The 25,017-nt window shown below is 42.6% G+C and overlaps 1 protein-coding gene across 2 annotated transcripts in view; it reads right to left on the bottom strand.

Moving 5' to 3' along the window:
* Nucleotides 1-25,017, bottom strand: part of UBE3D (ubiquitin protein ligase E3D) — a 224,313-nt gene that overhangs the window by 186,220 nt on the left and 13,076 nt on the right. For both annotated transcript variants that reach the window (XM_073675630.1, XM_073675631.1), the window contains exon 2: nt 24,284-24,480. In XM_073675630.1, the coding sequence (XP_073531731.1) occupies nt 24,284-24,480 (197 nt within the window). The remainder of the gene's footprint in view (nt 1-24,283; nt 24,481-25,017) is intronic.

Consider the following 25,017-nt stretch of genomic DNA (forward strand, 5'->3'; position numbering starts at 1 on the left):
TTTTTATTATTTCTCTATCGCTTTATTACTAAATTGCTAGCTTTATTTTATTTTTCATTTATTTTTTTTTAGTGGGGGAGGGCAGATAATTCTAAACAAAAAAAGAGCAATTCTGCCTTAGTTTTTTTGTGTTTTAAATTTGCTTTTTAACTTTACTTTTATTCTGTGGGTCCTGTACGAGTAAGGCAATATACCAACTATGCAGAGTTTTATGAAGAAAAAAAAAAAAAAAGAAAAAAAAAAAAAGAGTCAAGAATTATTTTGCCGCATATACCAGTACATATATATCACATATATTATATATACATACATATGCACATACACGCGCGCACACACACACACACAAAAACACACACACACATACATACAGTGGGGAAAATAAGAATTTGATACAATAGAAAAACAGAACATAATATTTGGAACAGCTCCCTCCAAAGATTTTCTATTGGATTCAGATCTGGAGACTGGCTAGGCCACTCCAGGACCTTGAAATACTTCTTACGGAGCCACTCCTTAGTTGCCCTGGCTGTGTGTTTGCTGTGTGCAATGCTCTTAGTGAGGGAAGGAGGAGGTTGGCCAAAATATCATGATACATGACCCCATCCATCCTCCCTTCAATACACTGTAATCGTTCTGTCCCCTTTGCAGAAAAGCACCCCCAAAGTATGATGTTTCCCCCACCATGCTTCACGGTTGGGACGGTGTTCTGGGGTTGTACTCATCCTTCTTCTTCCTCCAAACATGGCGAATGGAGTGGATACCAAAAAGTTCTATTTTGGTCTCATCTGACCATATGACCATCTCCCATGCCTCTTCTGAATCATCAAGATGGTCAGCCTCAAATGGGACTGGACATGTGCTGGCATGAGCAGGGGGACCTTGCGTGCCCTGCAGGATTTGAATCCATGACGGCATAGTGTGTTACTAACGGTAATGTGTGAGGCTGTGGTCTCAGCTTTCTTCAGGTTATTAATCAGATCCTCCCGGCTGATTCCTGACCTTTCTCAGAATCATCCTTACCCCATGAGGTCAGATCTTGCATGGAGCCCCAGACCATGGAAGATTGACAGTCATCTTGTGTTTCTTCCATTTTCTAATAATTGTGCCAACAGTTGTTGCCTGCTCACAAAGCAGCTTGCCTATTGTCCTGTAGCCCATCCCAGCCTTGTGCAGCTCTACAATTTTATCCCTGGTGTCCTTAGACAGCTCTTTGGTCTTGGATTTGGTGGAGAGGTTGGAGTGTGATTGATTGAGTGGACAGGTGTCTTTTTATACAGGTAACGAGTTCAAACATGTGCAATTAAATCAGGTAATGAGTGCAGAGTAGGAGGACTTCTTAAAGAAAAACTAACAGGTCTGTGAGAGCCAGAATTCTTCCTGGTTGGGAGGTGAACAAATACTTATTTCATGCAATAAAATGCAATTGAAATCATACAATGTGATATTCAGTTTTTTTTTAGATTCTGTCTCTCACAGTTAAAGTGTACTTACGATAAAAATTACAGTCCTCTCCATTCTTTTTAAGTGGGAAAACTTGCAAAGTCGGCAGTGTATCAAATATTTATTTTCCCCACTGTATACACACACACCACACATTATATATATAGATGCATCTCACTAAATTAAAATATCATCAAAAAGTTAATTTATTTCAGTTCTTCAGTACAAAAACTGAAACTAATATATTATATAGATTCATTACAAACACAGTGATCTATTTCAAGTGTTTGTTTCTGTTAATGTTGATGATTATGGATTACAGCCAATGAAAACACAAAAGTCATTATCTCAGTAAATTAGAATACTTTATAACAACAGCTTGAAAAATGTTTTTAAAATCCGAAATGTATGTTAAGTAAATGCACTCAATACTTGGTTGGGGCTCCTTTTGCATCAATTACTGCATCAATGTGGCATGACATAGAGGAGATCAGTCTGTGGCACTGCTGAGGTGTTATGGAAGCCCAGGTTGCTTTGATAGCAGCCTTCAGCTCGTCTGCATTGTTGGGTCTGGGGTCTCTCATCTTCATCTGGACAATACCCCATAGATTCTCTATGGGGTTAAGGTCAGGTGAGTTTGCTGGCCAATCAAGCACAGTGATACTGTTGTTTTTAAACCAGGTATTGGTACTTTTTGCAGTGTGGACAGGTGCCAAGTCCTGCTGGAGAATGAAATTTCCATCTCCAAAAAGCTTGTCGGCAGAGGGAAGCATAAAGTGCTCTAAAATTTTCTGGTAGATGGCTGCGCTGACTTTGGTCTTGATAAAACACAGTGGACCTACACCAGCAGATGACATGGCTCCCCAAACCATCACTGATTGTGGAAACTGCACTCTAGACCTCAAGCAGCCTGGATTGTGGCCTCTCCACTCTTCCCCCAGACTCAGGGACCTTGTGGAGTGTGTCAATGACTGCCTTCTGGACGTCTGTCAAGTCAGCAGTCTTCCCCATGATTGTGGAACCTACTGAAACAGACTAAGGGACCTTTTTAAACGCTTAGGAAGCCTTTGCAAGTGTTTTTTTGTTAATTATTCTAATTTACTGAGATAATGACTTTTGTGTTTTCATTGTCTGTAAGCCATAATCATCAACATTAACAGAAATAAACACGTGAAATAGATCACTCTGTAATGACTCTATATAATATGAGTTTCACTTTTTGTATTGAAGAACTGAAATAAATTAACTTTTTGATGATATTCTAATTTAGTGAGATGCACCTGTATATACACACTAACTTTTTGGGGGAGGAAACAATTTAGACATTTTATTTTGTGTTTTTTTTAAGTCTCATTTACCATGCAATTTTCAATTTCATGTTTACATTATTAAATTGTTATGATTGTGGGAATTCCATATACTGTGGAGGGTTTGTATGTTTAAACACTTTGGGGAAAAAGTGCTTTTTGTAAAAAAATGGCTTACCTTTGTACACACTTTTTAAAACCTGCATACAAGCATCGTGCAACAAAAAAAGTCGCAGTTTAGCACCAACCAAACTCACATTCTATGATTGTTGATTGTTACTGGTACAATGGTGGTCACAATGCTTGATTCATTGATGAAAATGTGCAACATGAACATCAGGGATCGAATGCAAATAACTCTTAAAGCCAGGGCTGTGGAGTCGGGAAGCCAAACCTCCGACTCCACGGCTCCAACTCCACAGCCCTGCTTAAAGCTGGTGGCTCTTGGCCCTAGCAAACGAACGTGAGTCCTAAAAATACATACACAAATCATAAAATGTCTGGATATGGCAGAATTTACATGAAAACGTTAACATTGACTAATTTTACTAATTTTAATTGACTTCCTAACGTTCATGCACAATAGATGGGACTATTGCCTGTGATAGTCCTCCAAAGTCTATCCTTGTCTTATCTTCGCGGCCTGGTTTGAGCAAGAGCAGTTGGTTATCGGACATAAATATATGGAAGGACAGAGAACAAAAATTATATCCGCCATGTAAGGTAACATAAGGATACAGAAGTTGACGTTCGTAGTATAGTACATCCATATTGGTGGCCTTGATTTTTATCTACATTGGGAAAGAATAATGAAAAGGACAAGTGCGCCTCGGAGCTGGGCAGTCAACAAAGTAATCACGAGTTCTCAGCTCGGAAAGAAAAAGAAGAGGAGAACAAGTTCAGCAGATATACCTGTGATCCAAACCAATTAGATGGAGTGGAAGAGAGAGAAAAGCTTATCACCCAATACAGATACAATGGAGGAGTTTCTGCGGCTAACGATACACAGGCGACTGTCTTCTACTCCCCTCATCACCGGAGACATGTCACTTATGAGGCAGGAGAGCCGGACTCGGATCACATGCTGCAGCTGTGCACACAGACACTTGGGGCAATCAGCCTCCAAAACGGGGAGACTATTCTTTTGTGAATATAAAGGGGCCAAAAGGGATTCAGATTATTTTCAGCCAAGATATTGTGTGAAGCGGTTGTTCAATAGCACCTTTCTCTCTGTGATGCTCATTAGAAGAACTGGCGTTTGGTAAAATGATTGATTTTCTTCGCTGCTGAATCAGTGCAGAATATTACAGAGAAAAGAAAGCAGATAAAACTAGTTGTGAAATAGACGGAGAAATACTGCCCTCTACTGGCCAAATACGGCAACACAGCACACCAGTGTCTGGCAGGTCAGTGTTCGCATCAGCGTTGCCATGCCACACTATTTTTTCCAGATGGAAGTCTAGTGCATCTGGCGCAATCCCACAGAAGAGCTACTATCCTAACACAAACTGTGGGAAAAGGTTAATGCTGGCGATGACCCGTCAGAGAATGGCGCATCACCAACCTGCAAAATACAGGGCAGCTTCACCACTTCAGGCCTAGACCCTTTCCCTCCGTTCCTGACCAGGAACATTTTTGGGTTTCAGCATACATCTGCTTTTTTACGTCTCTAAAAAAAATTTCTCTTTCAGCTATTCAAATAATTTTGCCTATTTGTTTGCAATATAAGGGTCTTAATTTGTGTCTAATTTCTTTATTCCTTTATTTTATTTTTTACTGATATCAGAGGAGGGTGGGGAATCTAGAGGAAAATAAAAAAAATATTTGTCTATTTTTCACATTTATTTTTTTATATATTATTTTTTTTTACGGCCACAAAATTCCACCAAAAAAACATTTTAAGTTACGTTCCCGTCTGTAGACCTTACTTTCATATATTGTAAATAAAATTTTCTATAGGGATAGAGCTAGAACAGCAATGTAGACTGGCAGCATCTTTTTGTGCTTTTTTTTCTATTTATTTTTGCTTTTTTTTATTATTTTTCACACTGTACCCCCCATAAAGTCTTAAAGGGAACCTGTCAGAAAAAGTGTGCTGTTTAATCAGAAAGCTTCATAATGTAGGGGCAGAGAGCCTGATTCCAGGGATGTGTCACTTCCTCAGCAGCTTGCTGTAGTATCAATACAATCAGTGCCTTATCAGCAGGTGATTATCACTGGAGGACTAGGTGCCACATGCCAGTCAGTCAGGCTGATCTGTGTAACTCCGCCCCACCAGCTGATTGTACCTTTAGGCTATGTGCCCACGTTGCGGACCTGAAGCATATTTTTTACGCTTCTCCCTGGCGGGAAAATCGCATGCGGATATTACATGCGGTTTTCCCGCCAGGTAGAAGCGTTTGTGAGGCGTCTTTGCATGCATTTCCGCATGCGGGTTATCAAGCACTTCTCCAAGCATCACTTGGAAAAGTGCTTGACAACTTGTTCAGAATGGTAAAAATTAAAAAAATAAACTTTATACTCACCTTCCGATGCATTCTCTGCCCCGTCCGGAGTCTTGAGCGGCTCACGCTGTTGTGTGCAGGACCTGCGGTGACGTCATTGAGTCATGTGGTGGGTCACATGACTCAATGACGTGGCAGGTCCTTCAGACAACAGCGCGACGGAGGGAAAACATCAGAAGATAAGTATAAACTTTATTTTATTTTTTTTTTCCTTTTTCTTTGGTACCCAGGTCTGGATGAGAGTCTCCTCTCCTCCAGACCTGGGTACCATCCGCACATTGATTCCGCTGCGCTTCCGCAAAATTAAGGCTGTGTGCCCACGTAGCGTTTTTCAAGCGTATATGCTGCGGAATTTCCGCAGCGTAAACGCTTGAAAAACGCATGTATATCCGCACCCCATGGTCCCCAATGGCATTCCGCAATGTCAATGCCCATGCTGCGGATTTTTCCGCAGCGTATATGCTGCGGTCAAAAATCCGCAGCATGTTCATTAATTTTGCGGAAGCGCAGCGGAATCAATGTGCGGATGGTACCCAAGTCTGGATGAGAGGAGACTCTCATCCAGACCTGGGTACCAAAGAACCTGTAAAAAAAAGAATAAAATAAAGTTTATACTTATCTTCTGATGTTTTCCCTCCGTCGCGCTGTTGTCTGAAGGACCTGCCACGTCATTGAGTCATGTGACCCACCACATGACTCAATGACGTCACCGCAGGTCCTGCACACAACAGCGTGAGCCGCTCAAGACTCCGGACGGGGCAGAGAATGCATCGGAAGGTGAGTATAAAGTTTATTTTTTTAATTTTTACCATTCTGAACAAGTTGTCAAGCACTTTTCCAAGTGATGCTTGGAGAAGTGCTTGATAACCCGCATGCGGAAATGCATGCAAAGACGCCTCACAAACGCTTCTACCTGCCGGGAAAACCGCATGTAATATCCGCATGCGATTTTCCCGCCAGGGAGAAGCGTAAAAAATATGCTTCAGGTCCGCAACGTGGGCACATAGCCTTATGAACATGCTGCGGATTTTTGACCGCAGCATATACGCTGCGGAAAAATCCGCAGCATGGGCATTGACATTGCGGAATGCCATTGGGGACCATGGGGTGCGGATATACATGCGTTTTTCAAGCGTTTACGCTGCGGAAATTCCGCAGCATATACGCTTGAAAAACGCTACGTGGGCACACAGCCTGAAAGAACAACATTTATCAAAGCTTCCCTTCCATTGGCTGCCTGCTCTACACTGAGGCAGTGGTAGAAGCTGAAGGAGTCATCATGCAAGGTTAAGCCTGGGGGATAATTGCTGTGCTAGCACTTGCCCCCAGAAGTGTCTCTTTCATTCAGGTGAGGTTAATGCCAGTAATCATGGAAGACTGTCACGGGCTAGTACTTGTACCCTCTGTACTCCCTTTGAGATAAAAAAGAAAAGTCTCCTACCAAGGTAGTAGCAGAACTTGCACTTCATACATTACTACAAGTCCTTGGAGGAAAGTCTAAGGGTGCACTGCTGGGGTATCTGTATGCGGACTATGGGGTGGATTATAAAAAAAAAAAAAGACATAGAAGTTCAAGCCCAATCAAGATAAATTAAAAAATACTTTATTAATACACAAAAACATACAGGATAAAATGCTTAAAAATGGGGAAAAAATACAGAGAGTGTCACACTACAGGATGATAGACAATAGCCCTTTCAACAGGCCTCACCTGGAACAGGAGGGTACCTGGAGATAAGTAGATTATTCAATAGACAGGACATAGTCCTGAATGTATATACACACACATGCACTAGCTCACCGGAAAGAATTATTGAAGAACAGTACCACAGATGGCCATATGAATAAATATTATATTCAGTTAAATCCTAAGTGGAAAAGTAAAACCCTTTTCCAGGGAATGAGCTTTTTTTGGAAAATGATCTGCCTGATTTTTGGTGCACTTTTTCTTGTTTATGTCATATTCATCTTTCCATTTGCGCCTTTTTTAAAGTTACTTTTTTTGTGTGTTCATCTGTTTTTTTCTCTAGTTCGCCAGTTTGGGTAGGGTTTGGGGTTTCCAGACGCCTGATTTATCATTTACACTTTTCAAAAAGTCGCAAAAATTGTCACAAGTCAACTCCAGTCCCCCATAGAGTGATTTTTATGTATGTCTAAAACTTTGGTGCAATTTTTAGAGGAATACGCAACTTTTTTTTTTTTTTTTACACTAAAGGTTGCAGAATAGCTAATAGACTAATGTAAAAAGAATTTTTTTGTTCTGCACAAAATTCTTGAATCCTGGGAGACATTTTCATGAGTCCGGTGCAAAAAACATAAGCAAATATCACATGCCCAAAAAAAAAAGAGAAAGGAGTCAAAAAATGTAAAGAAAAATTGAAGTAATGAACTCCAGCATCCTATATTATTAATTTCACTAGTAAAGAGATAATCCACCAATAAAAAAAATATTCACTTGATGGATAGTCTGACATTAAAAAATATATTTCCAGTCACTGTCATAGGCTTCAGCGGGCAGGCGGCATCCATTATTCAATAGTCATTGCTTCCGGAGCAGGCACTGACCAACACTTTGATAATAGAAAGTAGAAATATCATATAAAGTAAAAAAAAAAAAAAAAAAAAAATCATAGAAAGTAGAAATATAACAGAAATTATAGCAAAAGCAGGAATTTATATTATTTACTCGCTGGAGTTTGGAATTTAGCCTCCTATAATTAAAATCAGATATTTAGGAACAGATAATACAGAATACAGAATTCCACTGTTACATGGCATTGGAAAAAAAAAGAAAAAAAAACAACGCAGAACGTTAGGTTAGAAATAATGTGACATCAAACAATTACTTCTAGATTATGATGAACACCCTGATGCTGAGTAAGGGCTTGTATTGGGCGTTCCTTTTATTGCTTTCGTTCGGTTATTAATAATCTGTGAATGAGCCTCATAAACACAACGAGAAGGGAAGGTAATTAAATGTATTATTATTGATGGCACCCGGTAGAACAGGACACATACATCTGGAAAGCAATGCCATACCTCAGAGAGGAGCCGAGGATCGCGTGAGACTGCGCCAAAGGGAAACGCATTACTGAACACAAGGCTGATTATAGGGCCTTTCTAGAATTATTACAACAACTGTACCATTAAAGAATACAGGCTGGTAGACATCCTGAATCCTCCACTAAATGGTTGGAACCTTTGGGGGGTATTCCCATCCCCAAAGTATATCCGACCTACAGTATGTGAAGGTCCCATCTAATTCCCATAAAGAGGTTGCTGAAATCTATAGTAAATACAGCAAAACAAGGGGGAGACGTCTGCTCCGTGTTCCCCACTATGCCAAAATCCACAAATATCTAGAGTAAACCGCACATGGTGTGGACCGAAAACGTAACCTTTACTAGTAAACTTTAAAATGGCAAACCACCCGACAGAATTACGAGTAATGACGTACATAACATATATAACGCTGTGGACTGCCCTAGTAAGGGCAGGAGTCTCGGGGTGTCAGCCTTAAAGGGACTAACAGGGGCATGTCCGGGATCCTTTTTGGAACAGAGAAAAGAGAATAACTGGACAACTCAAAAACCACAAAACTGGTGAGATTGTTCCTTTACCGTATTTTCAGATATTAATATGCTATATTGATTGATTGGCCAAGGGCCAGATATTTTATGCATGTTTGAAATATGAATTGAAGGTGTTGTTGATGGACACCTATGCCGATGGTCACCTAAGATCACACCCCCCTCTGGGTGAGATCATCTGCTTCACAGTGGTGTGAGCAGGATAGCAGAGAGACGCTTCCCCTGCTGACACACAGATCTGTGGAGCAGATGATCTCACCCAGAGGGAGGTGGGGAGACTCACTGACACACTTCCATAGCAATCTGTCCTCTGCGCTGTCAGGCTTGTATGAGGGAGATTACGTTGTGGGGGCTGGGGACTCGGGGGGGGGGGGGGGGGGGGGACCTCTTATGATGACAGGAACTGCGCCAACTCGACCAGCTGATCTCCCACTACGATGACAAAATGGAATAATATCAGGGGGTGCCAGAGAGCATAATTCAGAAGATAAAAGCTTGGTATTTATTGAATAAAGCATACTTTTTAATCAATGTAAAATTATAAAACCATTTATTTCCATATTTTCTGCTTGGTTAAAAGTATTCTTTATGGAGGCACAACCCCTTTAAATCTTTAAATGTTTCAGATCACAAAACAAAATGTAAATATTAGATGAACATAATACAAGTAAACACAAAATGCAGTTTTTAAATGAAGGTCTTTATTATTAAAAGAAATCCAAACCTACAGGGCCCTGTGTGAAAAAGTGATTGCCCCCCCAACCCTTAAAACATAGATTAACTGTGGTTTATTACATCTTTGGGAAGCGGAGTTCAATTTCCCTAGCCACACACAGGCCTGATTACTGCCACACCTGTTCTCATGCAAGAAATCATAAATAGGACCAGCATGACAAAGTGAAGTAGACTAAAAGATTCTCAAAAGCTATACATCATGCCACGATCCAAGAGGTCACAAAAGACACAACAACAACATCCAAACAACTGCAGGCCTCACTTGCCTCAGTGTTCATGACTCCACCATAAGAAAGAGACTGGGCAAAAATGGCATGAATCGCAAAGTTCCAAGACGAAAACCACTGCTGAGCAAAAAGAACATAAAGGCTCGACTCAATCTTTCCAGAAAACATCTTGATGATCGCTAAGACTTTTGGGACAATACTCTGTGGACTGACGAGACAATAGACCTTTTTAGAAGGTGTATGTCCCATTACATCTGGCGTAGAAGTAACACAGCATTTCAGAAAATGAACATCATTCCAACAGTAAAATATGGTGGTGGTAGTAGAATGATGGTCTGGGGCTGTTTTGCTGCTTCAGGACCTGGAATGCCATTTTTGCCCAGTCTCTTTCTTATGGTGGAGTCAAGAACACTGACCTTAACTGAGGCAAATGAGGCCAGCAGTTGTTTGGATGTTGTTGTGGGGTCTTTTGTGACCTCTTAGATGAGTCGTCGCTGTGCTCTTGGGAAAATTTTGGTTGGTCGGCCACTCCTGAGAAGATTCACCACTGTTCCATGTTTTTGCCATTTGTGGATAATGGCTCTCACTTCTCACTGTGGTTCGCTGGAGTCCCAAAGCTTTAGAATTGGCTTTATAACCTTTTCCAGACTGATAGATCTCAATTACTTTGTTTCTCATTTGTACCGGAACTTTTTTGGATCACAGCATGATGTCTAGCTTATTCTTTTAGTCTACTTCACTTTGTCAGGCAGGTCCTATTTAAGTGATTTCTTGATTGAGAACAGGTGTGGCAGTAATCAGACCTGTGTGTGGCTAGGGAAATTGAACTCAGCTTCCCAAAGATGTGATAAACCATAGTTAAAACATAAATTAAAGCGGGGGGGAGGGGCAATAATTTTTTCACACAGGGCCCGGTAGGTTAAGATTTCTTTTTCCCTTTATAATAAAGACCTTCATTTAAAAACTGCATTCTGTGTTTACTTTTGTTATCTTTGTCTAATTTGTTTTGTGATCTGAAACATTTAAGTGTGACAAACATGCAAAATAATAAGAAATCAGGAAGGGGCAAACACTTTTTCACACTACTATGTAAAATTACCTCAGCACAGGAACATTTTTTTTAATCACATCCATCCAATTATAGAACTTATTTTTATTCCAAGATCTAGTGATTAAAATGAACTTTGTTTGTGGGAAAACCCTTTAAAAACTGCTCAAATCGGCATTCAATGAGGGATTAAATTACAACTGCTGTACATGACAGGTTCTGCTTAATGAAAACTCTCCCCTTGGCTCCAGTAAAAATCTAAAACTGTATGGGTTTTTTATCCCAAGATTATTATTTTTAAGTGATTTTCTTGTGCAAATGTAGTAAAAGAAAACATTAAATTGGTTATCACCATAAACCTATTGACCTCCAAAATTAAAGAGAACGCAGATTAAAATAGGCAATTTTTTGCTCTTACAGAAGTTTATTCCTGCTGCTCCTAAGTATTCCCCTTTTTCCTTTAACTCTGTAATAAAATTCTAGAAATATGTTTATTTATTTAGTGTTAATCAGGTCTTTACCAAAGGGGCATTGTTCACATGATTCTCTGGAGGAGAGGCATCTTTAGGCTACTCTGAGTACCACCTCCTTGGTAAAGACCAGAAAAAGTCACATTAAATTAAAAAGCTAATGTATTGGGAACCACATGGCAGATTTAGAATTTATTTAACGTATTATGCCCACCAGCCCTCCCCAATAAAGTCATAAAAGACCTTTAAATGGCACAACATTTATTCAGTACTGTGTATACAGTGATCAGGAAGGCAGAAATGTTAGTAAACCATCTCTGTCTTCTATGACGCTAGTCACTACCCACAGACAAGCCGTGAGGCTGGGTAGTCAAGCGGCCCGACGTCAAAAGCCAGGAAAGTACGTCATAGACAGAGGGGCGAGACAAAGGCGTAGTCAGGTAACAGTCCGAGGTCAGAATTCCAAGAAGGTATCCGATCACGACAAAAGAGCTAGGTGTTAGAACCCTCCTGTTTGTTTTTTCCATCTTGTGTTTTGCAGTCATGTGACCATCTGCCTTTATATTCCAGCTCCGCCCTTATGGCTGTGCTGGACTTCAGTGTTTGACTGTTTCTCTAGCCTGGTGCTTCGGTGCCTTTCTCTGTCAGTTCTTGGTCCTCTGGGACCTCTAGTACATTTTTGTCAGTTTGTCTTTTTGTGTTCTGCAACAACTTCTGTTAGGAGGTGTCCCATTTTTGTCCCAGTACTTAGTTCTTTTAGGGACCCCTCCCTTAATTCTATAGGTCTTCGTTCAGACTAGCCGAGGACTAAGGCGGGTCTGTTCACTAGGAACAGGCAGCCCGCTACATCGTAGGGATTCAGCTTAGTCTTACTGTAGGGACAGCTTTCCCCTATCTTTCCTTAGTAATTGTTGCAGATCATAACACTAGGCAAATGGATGGTCAAAGCAAATCCAAGGTCGACCAGCAAAGATCAGAATACAAACAAGACTACGAGCAGAGAACAAACACACATCTCTTGAACAAAACTAAAATTGGCAGCAATCTAATGCAGAGAGTTGGCTAAATAGCCAGGTGACACATGGATGAAGGCCTGGCACACCCTGGTCCTGATTGGATAGCTAAACTGTCAATCAATGGAAAAATGCAAGAGCAATAGGGTCTTATCCAACTAATAAACGTTACATAAAAGTATTAAAAACTGCTCACCTAGTAGAGTTATGTGGGGCACAGCACCTATAAAGCCTGGACTCCAAATGCTGCAGCTTCCTATGGATATGTCAGAGATAGATGCTGGGAAATGAAGTTGTTTCTGCGCTCTCTGGAGTCACGACAAACCATTAGTATGGCTAAAAATGTAGGTTTATTGTCTATGCGTTTCAGAGTCCAACGACTCCTGCCTCAGGACAACCATACATTTATCATGTGCACTCTTCTCATTGACATCCCGCGCATGAACAAAGCGCCGCTAACATCAGGAGCGCTTTTTTTCCTCCCGGCCCCATTTTTACCTGCAGTGCTGTCCCTGTGTTACCAGGGAGTCCCTGTGCGCCAAGCAGATGAAAACTGATTTTATAAAACTAAATTTCTCTGCAACCAGACCTCTAATATGAGGCATACAGGTAGGTATAGATTTACATTTCTATCACCTGTATGCCCATAATAGAGGTCAGATAAGTGCAGGGGGTGACAGATTCCCTTTAATCACCATACTGATAGCTCAGCATGCCCTGCCCTAGATTGGACAGCAGAACTGTGACTGCGTCTAGACACACTAATGGGAGAGATCGTGACTAGTGTTGAGCATTCCGATACTGTAATATCGGGTATCGGCCGATATTCGCGGTATCGGAATTCCGATACTTAATTCCGATACTTTTACAATATCGGATACCGGAATCGGAAGTTCCCATAATGCCTGCGCTCTGCAGTGTCTGTGAAGGATGACAAGTTGGATGGCAGCGCGATCCAGCCTGTCATCAGAATGCCATCCCAGCGGGGGAGAATTCTCCTGATTGTTTAAAAGCCGGCGGTATAAAGCCGCCGGCTTTTAAACAATCACACAGCCCCATACTGCTTCCCCGCAGCCTCCCACCCCGATCCTCCGCTCCCCTCGCCACCTCCCATTCCGATCGTAAGTTAGGACCGGGCGGGGAGCGCAGCTCCAAGGAGCGGGGAGTGAAGGACCCGGGCGGGGAAGCCGGCAGTGAAAAGACTTCACCGCCGGCTTTCCCGTTCTGTGCTGCGCTTTCCCGCCGGTTATTTCAAATGAACAGCTGAGGTATCAGCTGATGCCGATCAGCTGTTCATTTGAATTAGCCGCGGTGCCCTCAGAGGGTTCATGTGAGTTCATGCTTGACTGCATGAACTCACATGAACTTTCCCACGGCCGCACAGGTCAGCCTCACCTCCCAGACGATCAGACCGTCATGATTAGTGTGTGTGCGGGGTGTGTGCGCGATGTTTGTGCGGGTGTGCGCGGTGTCTGTGCGATGTGTGCGGGTGTGTGCGGTGTGTGTGCGGGTGTGTGCGTGCAGGCAGACATAGGCCGATGTGACACTACTACTCCCATCGGCCTATGTCTGTCCCCCGTCCACTCCTGCCAGCAGGATCAGCTCGATGGGAGCAGTAGTTCCCATCAGCCTGATCCTGCTATTTAAATTGCCCTACTGTGTCCCCAATAAATTTTAAATACATGTCATTGGTGGCCAGTGGTTACCTAAAAGAAATTAGTTCATACATTACCTGTCCCCGCCGATCGCCACCTAAAATAAAGTAAAAAATAAAAAACTACACCTATACTCACCAAGACACCTAATTCCCCGAAGCCATCGATCTCCTGTAATAAAATATAAAATAATAAACCACAACCTTATCCTTACCCCTCCGTAGCAGTCCACGAGTGTCCCACGAAGATCTCCAGTTCAGAGCAGCCACATAGAATGTGACCGCTCTGAACCGCTGCCGCCGCTAGAATGACGGGGCCGTAAGGGTTCACCGGAGTTCAGGCAGCGCTGCTCCGGTTAGCTCCTTTACGGCCCTGCTGTATCGTGAGAAATTCCCACGGTACAGCAGTGCCGTAAAGGAGGTCTCCGGAGCTGCGCTGTCTGAATGCACTCCGGTGACCTCAGTCAGTGGCTCCCGCTGCCGGGAGCGGACGTGTTCCCGGCAGCGTGAGCTTACAGCAGCCATGCACAGCTGTCACCATCTCCAGATGTGACAGCTGTGCATGGGAGATCAGCGCAGGAACGTGGACAGGTAACTATTATTTTTAGTAAACTAAGAATTAAATAAAATTGTGTGTTTTATTTCAAATAAATTATTTTTTTCTGGGTGTAGTGTGTTTTTTCTTTTTAACACTTTGTAGGTTAGTAATGGGGGTGTCTTATAGACGCCCATCATTACTAACCTGGGCTTCATGGCAGCTGGTGCTGACATGAACCCCACCACTATTACCCCCTGCCACCGCACCAGGGCAGCGTGGAAGAGCGAGGCTAAGTGCCAGAGTTGGCGCATCCTATGGATGCGCCATTTCTGGGGCGGCTGACGACTGGTGTTTCTAGCCTGGGAGGGGGCCAATATTCATGGCACCCTTCCTGGGCTATTAATATCAGCCCCCAGCTGTCTGCCTAGCCTTTGCTAGCTATTAAAATAGGGGGGACCCCACGTCATTTTTTTGGGGGGGGTCCCCCATTTTAATAGCTAGTAAAGGCTAGGTATTCAGCTGGGGGCTGATATTAGTAGCCTGGGAAGCTCCGTGGGTTTTACCCCCTTCCCAGGCTTCAAACATCTGCCCCAGCCGTCTGCTTAACCTCCGCTAGAGACTAAAATTATGGGGGATCCCACGCCATTTTTTTTTTAAATAAATCCATTATTTTAACACTAAATGACATTTGAGGAGTTAATAAAGATGCAGTCCCTAAATTATTATTTATTTTTTAATTAATTTTTCCCCAAACTTTTGACGTGGGCTTCGCCATATTTTTGTATGCCAGCCAGGTACAGCATCCAGCTTCTATGAACGCGCTATTTTCCGGGGCGGCTGCGGACTGCAATTTTCAGCGGGGGGCAGAAAGCTTGGGCCTCCCTGCGCTGCAGATTCCATCCCCCAGCTGCCTAGTTGTACCTGGCTGGACACAAAAATAGGGAGAAGCTCCACGTTTTTTTTTTTTTAATTATTTCATGAAATTCATGGAATAATTAAGAAAAAAAGGGCTTCCCTATATTGTTGTGTCCAACCAGGTACAAATAGGCAGCTGGTGGTTGGGGGCAGCCCGTTCCTGCCTGCTGTACCTGGCTGGACCCAAATATAGTGCAAAGCCCCACGTCAATTTTTTTTAAATTATTTCAGGAAATTCATGAAATAATTAAAAAAAAATTATGTGGGGCTTCGCCCTATATTTGTGTCCAGGCAGGAACAGGCTGCCCCCAACCACCAGCTGCCTATTTGTACCTAGCCGGACACAACAATATAGGGAAGCCCTTTTTTTCTTAATTATTCCATGAATTTCATGAAATAATTAAAAAAAAAAATACGTGGGGCTTCGCCCTATTTTTGTGTCCAGCCAGGTACAACAAGGCAGCTGGGGGCTCAATTACAGAAGCAGCAGCTTGGAGCATATTATATAGTAGAAACGAGCAGTGTAGATGTGAATCAACTTCATTGGACATGACCTCACCTCATGCACGTCACTGACAGCGTGGGAAAATTCTCACGCTGAAGCGCTGAGTGCAGGAGAATTCTCCCACGCTGTCAGTGACGTACATGAGGTGAGCCGAGTTCATTGTCGGCTCATCTGGATGCCGTCACAGCCAGACACTGAGGAGTGGAAGTATGCCTGCGCTTCTCAGTGTCTGCGGGATGACAGGCTGGATGGCAGCGTTCTGCTGCGGTCCAGCCTGTCATCTCGATGTAGCAGAGCTGGAGCCGTCGTGGGAGCCATGGAAAGGTAAGGATGAGGTTGCTTTATTATTTTTCTTTTATTGCAGGAGATCGTTGGCTTCAGCTGGAATGGGCGTGATGGTAAGTATGGTTTAATTTAGAACAATAAAGAATTGTGTGTTTATTTCAATTAAAGGACTTTTTTCTGGGTGTTTGTGTTTTTTTTAAATACTTTACTAGAAATTCATGGTGGTCATGTCTAATATTGGCGTGACCCCATGAATTTCGGGCTTAGGGCCAGCTGACATGAACTCGGCTCATCTGGATGACGTCACAGAGAGACACTGAGGAGCGCAAGCATGCCTGCGCTTCTCAGTGTCTGCGGGATGACAGGCTGGATGGCAGCGTTCTGCTGCGGTCCAGCCTGTCATCTCGATGTAGCAGAGCTGAAGCTGTCGTGGGAACCATGGAAAGGTAAGGATGAGGTTGCTTTATTATTTTTCTTTTATTGCAGGAGATCGTTGGCTTCAGCTGGAATGGGCGTGATGGTAAGTATGGTTTAATTTAGAACAATAAAGAATTGTGTCTTTATTTCAATTAAAGGACTTTATTCTGGGTGTTTGTGTTTTCTTTTAACTTTGACTATGGGGTTAGTAATGGGGGTGTCTTATAGACGCCTCTCCATTACTAACCTGGGCTTGATGTCAGCTGGCATTATAAGCTGACATCAACCCCAACCCTATTACCCCCTGCCACCGCACCAGGGCAGCGTGGAAGAGCGAGGCTAAGTGCCAGAATTGGCGCATCCTATGGATGCGCCATTTCTGGGGCGGCTGACGGCTGGTGTTTCTAGCCTGGGAGGGGGCCAATATTCATGGCACCCTTCCTGGGCTATTAATATCAGCCCCCAGCTGTCTGCCTAGCCTGTGCTAGCTATTAAATTAGGGGGGACCCCACGTTATTTTTTTGGGGGGGGTTCCCCCATTTTAATAGCTAGTAAAGGCTAGGTATTCAGCTGGGGGCTGATATTAGTAGCCTGGGAAGCTCCGTGGGTATTACCCCCTTCCCAGGCTTCAAACATTTGCCCCAGCTGTCTGCTTAACCTCCGCTAGAGCCTAAAATTAAGGGGAACCCCACGCCAATTTTTTTTTAAATAAATCCTTCATTTTAACACTAAATGACAAGTACAGTAATCAACACTGTCACTGTACTTCATATATATGTGACTGACATGTTTCTATCTATCTAATCTATGTGTGATTCTCTATTCTTTCTATTCTAAATTGTCGGGTACAGATGCTGAATTGCCGGCCAGCTTTCTTAAAGAGACGGTGCATGAAAACACTATTATTTTCTTAAATAAATCCTTTACACTAAATGACAAGTACAGTAAGCAACACTGTCACTGTACTTCATATATATGTGACTGACATGTTTCTATCTATCTAATCTATGTGTGAAGCTCTATTCTGTCTGTTATAAATTGTCGGGTACAGATGCTGAATTGCCGGCCGGCTTTTTTAAAGAGACGGTGCACGAAAACACTAATATTTTTTTTAATAAATCCTTTACACTAAATGACAAGTACAGTAAGCAACACTGTCACTGTACTTCATATATATGTGACTGACATGTTTCTATCTATCTAATCTATGTGTGGTTCTCTATTCTTTCTATTCTAAATTGTCGGGTACAGATGCTGAATTGCCGGCCGGCTTTCTTAAAGAGACGGTGCATGAAAACACTATTATTTTTGTAAATAAATCCTTTACACTAAATGACAAGTACAGTAAGCAACACTGTCACTGTACTTCTTATATATGTGGCTGACATGTTTCTATCTATCTAATCTATGTGTGAAGCTCTATTCTGTCTGTTATAAATTGTCGGGTACCGCTGCTGAATTGCCGGCCGGCTTTTTTAAAGAGACGGTGCACGAAAACACTAATATTTTTTTTAATAAATCCTTTACACTAAATGACAAGTACAGTAAGCAACACTGTCACTGTACTTCATATATATGTGACTGACATGTTTCTATCTATCTAATCTATGTGTGAAGCTCTATTCTGTCTGTTATAAATTGTCGGGTACCGCTGCTGAATTGCCGGCCGGCTTTTTTAAAGAGACGGTGCACGAAAACACTAATATTTTTTTTAATAAATCCTTTACACTAAATGACAAGTACAGTAAGCAACACTGTCACTGTACTTCATATATATGTGACTGACATGTTTCTATCTATCTAATCTATGTGTGAAGCTCTATTCTTTCTGTTGTAAATTGTCGGGTACCGGTGTATGCCGCTGATGAATTGCCGGCTTTTCATGTCATTCTACATTATTCTTAGTTGTTTTCCTTCATGTAGAATTAACCTACAAGGAAAGAAAGGGTTTATTTTCATTCCGATATTTGTGTCCCATTGACTTGCATTGGTTTCCGGTATCGGAATCGGCGATATCCGATACTTTTTGGGTATCGGCCCGATCCAATCCGATACGATATTTCCTGATATCGGAAGGTATCGCTCAACACTAATCGTGACACCTTCCTTATGGAGAGTCTGGCTGTTTCTGACAGCAGGCTCCTTGGTCCTGTAACAACATGATCTAGTGCAGAATGTCATGGACATTTTAAGTCTATGGTGTAGTCTGGAAGTTGTTAAACTACTAGAACAACCCTTTCTTAAATGCTGTATTCTTCCGAGCAAAATAAAAAACCTAAAACTTATACTCATCTTCCATACTGGTGCCGTTCTAGCACCGGGTCTCAGAGCTCGTAATATGTTGCTGTAATTTGATTGCTGCAGCCAATCAGCAACTGTTATTGAGATGCAGCGCTCACACCACTCCAAGACATCAGAGTTTTGTCCCAGGGAAGTGTGAACAACACAGGACAACAGAAGCTGCTGATAATAATGTTACAGGAGGGGAACCCTTCACCAACATCACTGAAATGGTGTTGATGCATGAGGGGTGTATACGTTTTTGGGATTTTTTTGAGGGTTGGTGCAAATTGATTTGCAGGACCCAGTCCGGGTCAAAAGTCTGCAGTCGCTGGACAGGAGCCATGAGAACTGCGTAATCAAAAGAAGAGCTGCAAATGCTGGGAGATAGGAGGCAGTTCTCAGGCTTCTCATGCACTGGCCACAAATTGCTGAATTGTCCACTGAATTGGTCCTGAAAATAGATTAACAGCAACTCTTGTATTTTTTTATTTTACTTAGGAGACTGCTTTATTTATGAAGGCGTCATCAGAGTAATGGACAACCCCTTTAATTATAATGCATGGTGAAATATATCTAAAAAAAATTCCAGATTTAGTGGGGTTTTTTTGCATTACTCCTACCAAGAAACATAAAAAACTATATACATTTGGTATTGCTCTAGTTGTAGCGACCCGCAGAATAAAAAGTAAATAGCAGCTGTGATTTCTCCTATATACAGCACAGCACAAATTATTTAGCTCAATTACAGAAGCAGCAGCTTGGAGCATATTATATAGTAGAAACGAGCAGTGTAGATGTGAATCAACTTCAGGACTGCGGTAAAAGACTTGTTAGAAAGCTTAGCACAATCTTTCTGTGTCTCTGTCACGCCAGGTGTGAGTGCAACACAGAGAGTCACGCCAGGTGTGAGTGCAACACAGAGGGGAAAGGGAGCCCAGACACTAGGGAAAGGGGGAAGAGGTGACCTCCTAATCTGGACTAGCGTCACCCTGTCTCCCCCTAACGTCCCTATACAGACTCCGCAGCTGTCGCCGATCACGTGCCTCGCCATACTATCCCTGGTAAAAATTTTTTTTACAAATCAATGAATGTGTCGCCTTGTTTATCTGTGTGTGATGTCCTCTTTTGGTACTTTATGCCAGACACAGATAAGTGATACCACTAGTTGTGGCCACCCTACCAACTAACTAGTCAGGCTGACATCAATAGCTTTGTGTTGGGGAAAGTCTCAGATTTCCACTTTCCCCAGTTTTATTTTTTAGAAGTGGTAATCTGAAATTAACAATGATATCCATTGCCACTATGGCTAAGATTACACTTGTGGTTAGCGCACTTCTACTGAAGAGTGTCGGGAAGGACATCATATCTATAGGTACCATTACTTTAAATTGCTTTAGAAGGTATTTATTTCCTACACTTAAAATAAAAAAAAAAAGATCCAAAGAACGTTATAAGAGCCTTATTTCCTTATGACTGAAGGGTGTATAGTCACACTAGGATCTCTACAAGAAGGATGGATGGCTGTACTGGGAGGAACCAGAAAGTTGGCATTAGAAGTGGGCAAAGGTGGAGGCTGCTCAAAGATGGACAATTTGTCTCACAATTGAAGTTTTCATCTAAAGCACACCTGTCAAACTCCGGCCCCTGGGCAAAATCTGGCCTGCAGGGTGGTTATATTTGGCCCCCGACACCAGAACTGCCACCCCTATGTGGGGCCATTTTACTGTATGGAGGACTATGTGGGGCCATTATACTGTATGGAGGACTATGTGGGCCCATTATTCTGTATGGGAGACTATGTGGGGCCCATTATACTGTATGGAGGACTATGTGGGGCCCATTATACAGTATGGAGGACTATGTGGGGCCCATTATTCTGTATGGAGGACTATGTGGGGTCCATTATACTGTATGGAGGACTATGTGGGCCCATTATTCTGTATGGGAGACTATGTGGGGCCCATTATACTGTATGGAGGACTATGTGGGGCCCATTATACAGTATGGAGGACTATGTGGGGCCCATTATTCTGTATGGAGGACTATGTGGGGTCCATTATACTGTATGGGGGACTATGTGGGGCCCATTATTCTGTATGGAGGACTATGTGGGGCCCATTATACAGTATGGAGGACTATGTGGGGCCCATTATTCTGTATGGAGGACTATGTGGGGTCCATTATTCTGTATAGAGGACTATGTGGGGCCCATTATTCTGTATAGAGGACTATGTGGGGCCCATTATTCTGTATGGAGGACTATGTGGGGCCCATTATTCTGTATGGAGGACTATGTGGGGCCCATTATTCTGTATGGAGGACTATGTGGGGTCCATTATTCTGTATGGAGGACTATGTGGGGCCATTATTCTGTATGGAGGACTATGTGCGGCCCATTATTCTGTATGGGAGACTATGTGGGGCCCATTATTCTGTATGGAGGACTATATGGGGCCCATTATTCTGTATAGAGGACTATGTGGGGCCCATTATTCTGTATGGAGGACTATGTGGGGTCCATTATTCTGTATGGAGGACTATGTGGGGTCCATTATTCTGTATGGAGGACTATGTGGGGGCCATTATACTGTATAGAGGACTATGTGGGGCCCATTATTCTGTATGGAGGACTATGTGGGGCCCATTATTCTGTATGGAGGACTATGTGGGCCCATTATACTGTATGGAGGACTATGTGGGGTCCATTATTCTGTATGGAGGACTATGGGGGCCCATTATTCTGTATGGAGGACTATGTGGGGTCCATTATTCTGTATGGAGGACTATGTGGGGTCCATTATTCTGTATGGAGGACTATGTGGGGCCATTATACTGTATGGAGGACTATGTGGGGCCCATTATTCTGCATAGAGGACTATGTGGGGCCCATTATTCTGTACTGAGGACTAGGTGGGCCCATTATTCTGTATGGAGGACAATGTGGGGCCATTATACTGTATGGAGGACTATGTGGGGCCCATTATTCTGTATAGAGGACTATGTGGGGCCCATTATTCTGTATCGAGGACTATGTGGGGCCATTGTACTGTATCGAGGACTATGTATGGCCATTATACTGTATGGAGGACTAATGACGGGCCCTGTATACTGTATGGAGGACTATGTGGGGCCATTATACTGTATAGATGACTATGTGGGGCCATTATACTGTATAGTATGCTATGTGGGGCCATTATACTGTATAGATGACTATGTGGGGCCATTATACTGTATGGAGGACTATATGGGGCCATTATACTGTATGGAGGACTATGTGGGGCCATTATACTGTATGGAGGACTATGTGGGGCCATTATACTGTATGGAGGACTATGTGGGGCCATTATACTGTATGGAGGACTATGTGGGGCCATTATACTGTATGGAGGACTATGTGGGGCCATTATACTGTATGGAGGACTATGTGGGGCCATTATACTGTATGGAGGAATATGTGGGGCCATTATACTGTATGGAGGACTATGTGGGGCCCATTATTCTGTATAGAGGACTATGTGGGGCCCATTATTCTGTATTGAGGACTATGTGGGCCCATTATTCTGTATGGAGGACAATGTGGGGCCCACTATTCTGTATGGAGGACAATGTGGGGCCCACTATTCTGTATGGAGGACTAATGACGGGCCCTGTATACTGTATGGAGGACTGTGTGACCCATTATACTGTATGGAGGACTATGTGGGGCCATTATACTGTATAGATGACTATGTGGGGCCATTATACTGTATAGTATGCTATGTGGGGCCATTATACTGTATAGATGACTATGTGGGGCCATTATACTGTATGGAGGACTATATGGGGCCATTATACTGTATGGAGGACTATGTGGGGCCATTATACTGTATGGAGGACTATGTGGGGCCATTATACTGTATGGAGGACTATGTGGGGCCATTATACTGTATGGAGGACTATGTGGGGCCATTATACTGTATGGAGGACTATGTGGGGCCCATTATACTGTATGCAGGGCTATGTGGGGCCATTATACTGTATGGAGGACTATGTGGGGCCATTATACTGTATGGAGGACTATGTGGGGCCATTATACTGTATGGAGGACTATGTGGGGCCCATTATTCTGTATAGAGGACTATGTGGGGCCCATTATTCTGTATTGAGGACTATGTGGGCCCATTATTCTGTATGGAGGACAATGTGGGGCCCACTATTCTGTATGGAGGACTATGCGGCGCCCACTATATTGTTACTGGGCCAACTATACTGGTTGGCCCGCAACTTTGTCCAAGTTTTTCATTTTGGCCCTCGGTGTGTTTAAGTTTGACATCCCTAATCTAAAGAGTATGTCATGAACTAATGTCCACTATTCACATTAGATAAAAGCTGGGGGCAATTTTGAACATGAAAAGCCTTTGTTTTGACCGATGATCGTCCTTTCCATTCTACAAGTGATCTGCATACTACAAAAGGAGCCCAGAAGAGATGTGAACATAAAAAGGGCATTGGCTTTAATGTCATACCAGAATCCTATGCTTCTATAGGCTCTCTGCTTTGTGTTTAGCCATCTACGCTCCTAATATAATCTTATATATGATATTATATATTGGAGATTTCAAGCCTGTACTGACCTAGTTTAAAGGGAATCTGTTAACAGATTTTTGGCACCTAATGTGATAGCAGCATAATGTATAGACAGAGACCTTAATTCCAGCAATGTGTCACTTACTGGGCTATTTGCTGTAGTTTTGATACAATTAAGGTTTTATCAGCAGGAGATTATCATTAGAGGACTTGTAAACCTGCTGCCATGTAGTCCTACATATTCATGAGCTCTGTATAACCTCACCACCATCACGGATTGGCAGCTTTCTGTGTACACTGTATATGGGCAGAAAGCTGCCAATCAGTGGTGTGGAGGTGGGGTTATACAGAGCTCAGCATTCAGATAACTGGTAGATCTGCAGTAGATAAAACACTGTTTGTATCAAAATGACAGTAAGCAACCCAGTAAGTGACTCATCACTGGAATCAAGGTCTCTGCAACTATATCATGCTGCTCTTAGTTGGAACAGTAGAAACCTGGTGACAGATTCCCTTTAAAGTGGTTGTCGAGTCATTCAAAACATTATTATTTTAGAAATCATTTACCAAACACTAGCTACTCTTGCAAAGAATTCTGGGTGCCCCACTGTCTCCGTAATCCCTGATCAGTCTGGACAGGCAAGTAAACAGTGCAGATAGTCACTAGCCACAGAGGTAACCAACGCATCAGTGTTTGTAAGAAAGACTGTACAATCCTATAAACAACCCATCCTATAACATACATCATCCTATATCTCCACCACATAAGTTTACACATACTAATACCTCTAGCTTCCACCGCCTGGGCCTTTAGTCGCATATGCAGTCCTTCACCAGAGACATGCTGTACATATCTGCATGTGGAGGGAACCAGCTTGACCTCCTGTGGTAAAAGGAACTCTTCGCTGTGATCAGGAGACTGGATTTGTAAGGATGACTGGCTCACTGAAATGTCAATTGGAAATCTTTTGCCTTCAAGCCCACTAAAATTAAAGAAAAAAAATGTAACATTACAATTAAAGAATATTTTGTCCATAAATGTTATTCAATTAGTTTCCGCATTGCAATAAGTGAAAATATAAATGCCTCAGAGCAACTTATAAAATTCAGATTAGTTAATTAAAATGTCATATTCAATTTTTCTGGTAGAACTGCAGGGAGCTATAACATGGGCTAGTGGCTCCGCTGAGCGGGGAATCGGGAGTCTCAGCATTATTTTCTGTCCCAGTGTATCCTACATATTTGATTTTTTAGATTCACTCTCTTTTTGATGATTTTTCAGTAAATGTGAAGCTGTTACTACCTGAATCTGCAGATGCTGAAACACTATCTAAATATTGGTTTCCATTATTTTTTGTGTATAACTCTTTACTGGCTCGTTATAATGGTCGAGGAAAGATCATATGAACCAGCTGCAATAACACATCTATTTTACCAATACTCCTGATCTATCTTAACCCTCCCAGCCAAAGAGGGCAGTGTGGTGGGCTCACTATGGAGAGAAGAGACAGAGTAGCCGG

This window comes from Phyllobates terribilis, unplaced genomic scaffold, assembly GCF_046119375.1.
Source record: "Phyllobates terribilis strain yellow unplaced genomic scaffold, ASM4611937v1 Scaffold_3__8_contigs__length_932513732, whole genome shotgun sequence".
NCBI lineage: Eukaryota > Metazoa > Chordata > Amphibia > Anura > Dendrobatidae > Phyllobates > Phyllobates terribilis.